General features: G+C 45.1%; 1 protein-coding gene across 39 annotated transcripts in view; it reads left to right on the top strand.

Moving 5' to 3' along the window:
• ZBTB20 (zinc finger and BTB domain containing 20) overlaps nucleotides 1–5,933 on the top strand; it is a 469,842-nt gene that overhangs the window by 415,618 nt on the left and 48,291 nt on the right. For 34 of the 39 annotated variants that reach the window (XM_064410184.1, XM_064410185.1, XM_064410179.1 and 31 more), the window contains one exon: nucleotides 1,532–1,719. The exons of 2 other annotated variants lie outside the window; for them this stretch is intronic. Coding sequence is in view for 1 of the 37 variants with exons in the window: in XM_064410174.1 (XP_064266244.1) it covers nucleotides 1,532–1,719 (188 nt within the window). In the remaining 36 variants the exon portion in view is untranslated. Of the gene's footprint in view, nucleotides 1–832; nucleotides 926–1,531; nucleotides 1,720–4,673; nucleotides 5,013–5,933 lie in introns of those variants that run through there. 3 more of the 39 variants (XM_064410212.1, XR_010356704.1, XM_064410211.1) reach the window with 3 other exon arrangements.

Raw genomic sequence — 5,933 nt, 5'->3', positions numbered from 1 at the left:
TTCACCTGCACAGCTCAGCTCAGCTCAGCTCCCCGGCCGCACCCCGAAGCCCGGGCCAGCTGCCACGGGGCGCTTCTTGCTGCCCCTCGGCCGATCCAAGGCATCCCTTCCACGCCCACCACCTCCTGGGGGAGCTTTGTGGGAGGAAGGGTGGAGAAAGATTTGTTTCCTTTCTTTCTGGCCCGTTTAACTTATATTTTTATTCTTATTTTCTTCCCCGCTCCGCGGGCCGGGCCGGGCCGTGCGGGTGCTGCCTCCCGGCGGCCGCCGCAAGCAGTGGCGGCGGGTCGGGCCCTGCCCCCGGCCGGGCGTGCCGCCGTTATATAAGGCCTTTATGTAAGGGCCGGCCCGCTCTGCCCCTCCTCGCCTCCCGCCGCTTGGGCGCTCTCCGCGCCGGACGGTCGCGTTAAGAATGGAGAGGCTGGTGCAACCTTCAAACCCCGGCCCGGCTGGGACGCAGGAGGGCAAAGGCGCGCCGGGAGAAGGGGCTCCCGCCCTGGCCCTCCGTGAGGCCTGTGGAAAGGGCTCTGCCGGCAGGCGGGACGTGCTCCCGGGGTGCCCCGGCACTGCTCGGGGGTCGGCAGGCGATAACAGGTTCCAGCGGCACGGCTCCAGCCTGCCCGGCTCCTGCTGCTCTCCTGCGAGTGCCCACGGTGCTCCCTCCAGCATGCGGCGGCAGCAGCCGATGCTTGCCCGCTGCCCCAGCTGCATCCCGGGCCGCGGCAGCACTGTCCCCTCCGGAGGCTGCATCCCGAGCTGGCGGCGCGGCTCCCTGGCTCGGGGAGCACCGAGGGAGCACCTGCACCTCTGTGGCGGAGGGGGAACAGTGAGACGCGTGCTCGCTGCCCTGTTCGGCGTGCTCGCTGTGTGATTCAAAACCTGCCGCTTCGCCTGGTGCCTCGCCTTCTCCAGCCGTGAAGCTAAGGTGGTGACTGACTACCTGCTTGATGTACCACTGAGGCTTAATTCCTTGGAGGTTCTGGATGGAGGGAGGTGTTGAGTGCTCAATGCTCATAGACAGTTGTTTCAGGTTCCGAGTCTTAATGCTTTACTTAGATGACCTCTGCACCTCAAAATTGCCTCCCCACAATGCAAGTCTCTGCACTGATTAGCTTTGAACTTGAAACTTGCATATTTGTTTGCTTTTCAGACAATTATATTATATTTCTGTATAGCTGTCTATTCAGAATACTACAGCCTTGGTTAATATTTGTCAAGCGGCACCCTGACTGTCTAAACTACTGGGACGAGTTTTATTTTATATGTCATCAGTAGGGGCAGAATAAGGAGCTTCATGCTTGGCCTATTTGCTGTAACACAGTCTCAGGGCCGTTGCATCAGTCAAAACAAGGAGCAGCTTGTTTCCAAACAACTATGGAGGAAAGTCTTCTCTGCGTCCTTCCCTGTAAGGGAAAAGAGAGGCGAGAGGGGGGTGGTGGTGGGGGAAGAAAGTTATCTTTAACAGATTCTAAAAATGCCTTTTCCCAAGTATGCAGTCAGTCCCTTCAAAGGTCTCTTTGTTTATTTTCAGGAAGAAACCCAAGACAGCTGAAAACCAGAAGGCGTCTGAGGAGAATGAGATTACTCAGACGGGTGCATGCAGCGCCAAGCCGGGCCTTCCCTGCCTGAACCTTGAAGCTGTTCCTTCTCTGAACCTGGCCCTCATCCACTCTCCACATTCACCGACAAACCTGCACGCACACACAGGGTCATCTGATTGTGAGTACACCAACATGCTGCTGGGGTTCTTAAAAACACCTCCCTTACTGTGCACCAGGTTTTCTAGTTGGATGCTCTTCCCGTAATGTCATAAAAAGGACCTCCTCAGGGCTTACCTTCTCCCTTCTTTGGGAATTACATCTAAAGCAGGACGTTTTTGTGGTAAGGTTGTGATAATGCCATCAGCCAGAAAAAGCTGAAAGTGTGTTGTTAGGTCAGGATGCTGCTTATTGCAAAGTAAAAAGGGAAGACCCCTCAAGCATGTCCCTGTCCGACTAGAGCTGTTGCTCCTCTCCAGGTAGTCACAAGCTTCTCATTACCCAACCATATCTCCTGACTGAGGCGTTTCGGTTTGTGCTGAAAACATGTGCCTGGCTCTGCAGCCCGGGACTGTAAAGTTTCCACAAAGAAAGGGGAGTGTTTTGTGGAGAGGATCAGTCTGTGAGAGTCTGGAAAATCTTTGTAGACCTATGTGGTTGTACCAGCTTTAAGGCCCTTGTTTTGAGGGCATTCGCTTTCAGATTACTCAGCATGGGTTATTGCCCTTTAGAAAATGTTCTTCTCCATTTTGCCAAAAAATGCAAAAATAAGGGAGGGGAGTATTAAAACTGGACTTTGGAAAGTCACCTGACCTTGCCAGCTCTTCAAAACATTGTCATTTCACAGATGTCCTTGCCTGGAAGTCTCTTGGGCAAGAATGTGCAGGGTAAAGTGACTTTCATTACTCACTAGTTTTAGAATGTATAGTTTACCTCTTCTGCAGTGGTTTTAGAATGTAAATTTACAACAGGGAGGGAAAAAGGAGAAGATGATGACACCAGGTTTCAACATCTTGGAAGCCAACCAGACTTTGCAAAAGCCAGTAAAAAAATTCAGGGCATGACAATAAAAAATCAGATTAAAAAGTATATGTATTCTTTCCTTTCTTTAATTTAAAAATCCTGCCTCAGGGCCAAGCTTGGAAGCAGTCGGGTTATAGGGATCATCGCTATCAAAATCACTTTAGCTGCAATTCATTCCTGTTGGCTTCTGACTTTATTCATTATGAGCTTCTGCTAGAGATCTTGATTTTAATAGAGCTGGTAAACATTGGGGAGACTTTCCTAAATCTCACCTGGTGATCTGGGGAGAAGAAAGAGCTGTGAAACAACTGAACAGCAGGCAGCATGCAATTTAGTATATCCAAGAATTCTTTTCAAATTGGAGATGTCAGGCTCTTTGTTAAAACTGGGGTGCAGTTTTGTCTTGTAATATTTTCTGAAAACAAAAAGCTTGTGAAAAGATGCAAAAAATGAGCAGAACAACAAGAAAAAAATAATCCTTATTTTCAAACAAAGAATCCCTTTATCCCATTCACAAAGATGAAAGAGTTCATTAGTAAATGGGATTTGAAACCTCACACTGATTTTTTTGACAGTACAAATGGAAACCCATGAAAGCAATCTTAGGACAGAGGCCAGCAGGGATTGTAGGGAACTTGGAGAATGAGCTCCTGCTTTTGCTTTCTGAGGTGGCCAAGTTCAGGGTGAGGAATATTGGCAGAGGGCAGCAGGGGAAGGTGGAGCCTGAAGCTCGTCATGCTCTACCTGTTCTGTGCACAGTGTCTTTTTGACCCCTAAGTTTTTTGTGTCCCCAAGTCACCTTTCAGGTGATGGCCTATTCCAACCTAAACAATTGCCCTATTCTGTAAATAGAAGTAAACTGCCAGCCCAGGTTAGATGCTCCTTTCACACTGTAAGTGTGGGGGATTTTTTTCAGAAGATGGGTTTAGCAAATAGCAATTTCAGCATTAACATTGTCCTGTCTTGTGAATTGTTGAAATTTAGTTCCCAAAATATATCTGGAGTCCTGCAAAAATTCAGGAAATAGTAAGACCTCTTGTGGTATTGATCTCTCTTAGCTGATTGAGTGTACTTTGAAAGCAATAGAAAATCTCTCAGTTATGTATGATGGGTTATGACCTTTATCAGGCTGTATTTGTTAGGAGTGGTATGCATATAATTAGTGTTTGGTATGCCCTTGCAAAACAGAAAGAACCCACATGAACTGAAATGAGGCACGATTAATATTTACTGTAGCTTTCTACCATGTTTAGTGGTATTCTTTTTTAATATTGCCTCAATCCTTAGTGCTGGAATGCTCATGCACACAAAAGATTGATTTTTGTGGCTCCCAACATTAAAAATGGGTTTCCCTGCAGTTACAAATGCTTTCTCCATACCTCTGATGTGACCTGTCTTTTGCATTGACTCTTTCTCCTCACTCTAGAATCTTTTTCGTTGTCCTTCTCTTCCTCTCCCCTCTGAGCTACATTGCCACATCTTTCTTCCTCTCAACTTTTGGACCCATGGTGATGCTGCTCTTCTTTGGGCCAGCAAGACTTTCTGTCCTTCCCTCTACCTTTAGACAACACAACACTGCTTTTCTTCCCTTGCCCAGACCATCCTACTGCCCACAGCTGGGCAGATACTTCATTTTCAAAGGACATTCTTCATTCTGCTGGGGGATTTTCTAGTGGATGGCAAATAATACAAAAATACTTTCGTTCTAAAATTAGACTGAATGTTTGGGAGGAATTTTCTCTGAAAATACCAGAAGCACCCAGAAAAAGTCAGCATGGTAGTTTCCCAATTCTTGGGAAAATGCACAGATGTACAGATGGTTTCATAAGGCCTCATTTATGTATCTGGGAAAAAAAAAAGGCTTGGATTTTATGGACCACCTATTCAAATCTTCACTGACCATTTTGCATTCACAGTCACTAGTGCTTGGCAGAAAACAACACCACATTTATTATCACAAGAAATGTTCAGAAGCCAATCTACTTTAAAATATCAGGGTGCTTTTGGAATGATTCAGATCTTTTTTTTTTTTCCAAGCAAAGGAAATAAAAACTCCGTGATAGCCATCTGCTCCTCAGCTGTAAAAGGCAGAGGTGAAGAAAGCCTAAAGCAATAGTCTGAATGCCAGTCATACTGATATGAATACTTAATAAAAAAAAAACCTGGGTAAAGTCATATGTGATGCACAACATAATTTAGAGTTTCATTCTGTAGCATAGTATATTCTACATGCTGCTTCTGGTGCCACTTATTTCTAGTGAAATTGCATTATTCCTCAGATTTGTAGGACTAGGTCCTAGATTTCTGGGTTTGAACACAGTTTCCAGCACAGATGAATCCTTGAAGCTAAATCCAGAACACAGGATGCACCATGTCCAGTTCCATCTCTTTTAGTCTTGGGAAATGCAATACAGTTGGAGAAACAAGTCAGAGGAAGAAGTGCTTCCTGAGGTAACTATTTTCATGGAGGGCTTAGCAGGTGAAAAACACTTTGAATTAATTTGGAATTAAGTGATAGAGTCAGCTGATAGAACTCCGGCTGAGTTATACATCTAGCTACTCAGCTGTCACAAACAGATCTATATGCTTACCCAGAAGAAAGGTGCTTAAGCAAGGACAAGCACAAGTTATGGAAAGGTTATAAAAAAGCAAAGGAAAGCAATGAGATTTGTTCTATTCACTTTTTTCACGTATTTCCTTGCTTATGGATAGAGAATGCATAAAGTGCATAATAAGGTTGTAGTTCAAAGGCTGAACAGCCTCAGGTAAAGTTTCTAAAGATTTCGGTGAGAGGAAGAAGGTCATCAGGACCTGGCTGTATTTAAATTGGTTTGGTCTGCATAGGCAACTTACTTCAGGAGTCTGTCAGAAAGCATCTATAACTGTATAAGTTTTGCAAGTCTGCCAAGAGATAAGATCATTTTGGCAGAAACTTTCACGAATTCTCAAAGATACAATCAGACAAAAACTTCATTCAGGCTCTGATGTATGCATCTTAACAGATGTGTCCAAACTCAAAGGAATCCTAGGGGAATAGTGCAACGGAATCTCTTTGTCTCTATTGATAGTTAAAAGAGTTATTCTTAGACATTGGATGGTCCATCTGTGAAGGAATTTGTTCCAGACAAGACAAAAGCAACATCTTTGCAAAGAGTTTCCACGAGACTGAGAGGCAGGTTGGAGAATCACTGGAAAAACTTCTGAAGCAGTATTTATGATTTTAGTGAACACAGAATTCTTGCAGAGACCTGAGATTCTGGTAAGGGATGAGTTGAGAAGAAAAGTAAGGTGTGAATATTTTTTAAAAATCTGTTAAACAATCATTGGCAGGTATTTGAAACAAGGGAGGACTTTCTAAAGTTATGTTTTAGC

Source organism: Passer domesticus, chromosome 2 (genome assembly GCF_036417665.1).
Source record: "Passer domesticus isolate bPasDom1 chromosome 2, bPasDom1.hap1, whole genome shotgun sequence".
Taxonomy (NCBI): Eukaryota; Metazoa; Chordata; class Aves; order Passeriformes; family Passeridae; genus Passer; species Passer domesticus.
This window is presented reverse-complemented; position numbering and strand designations above follow the sequence as displayed.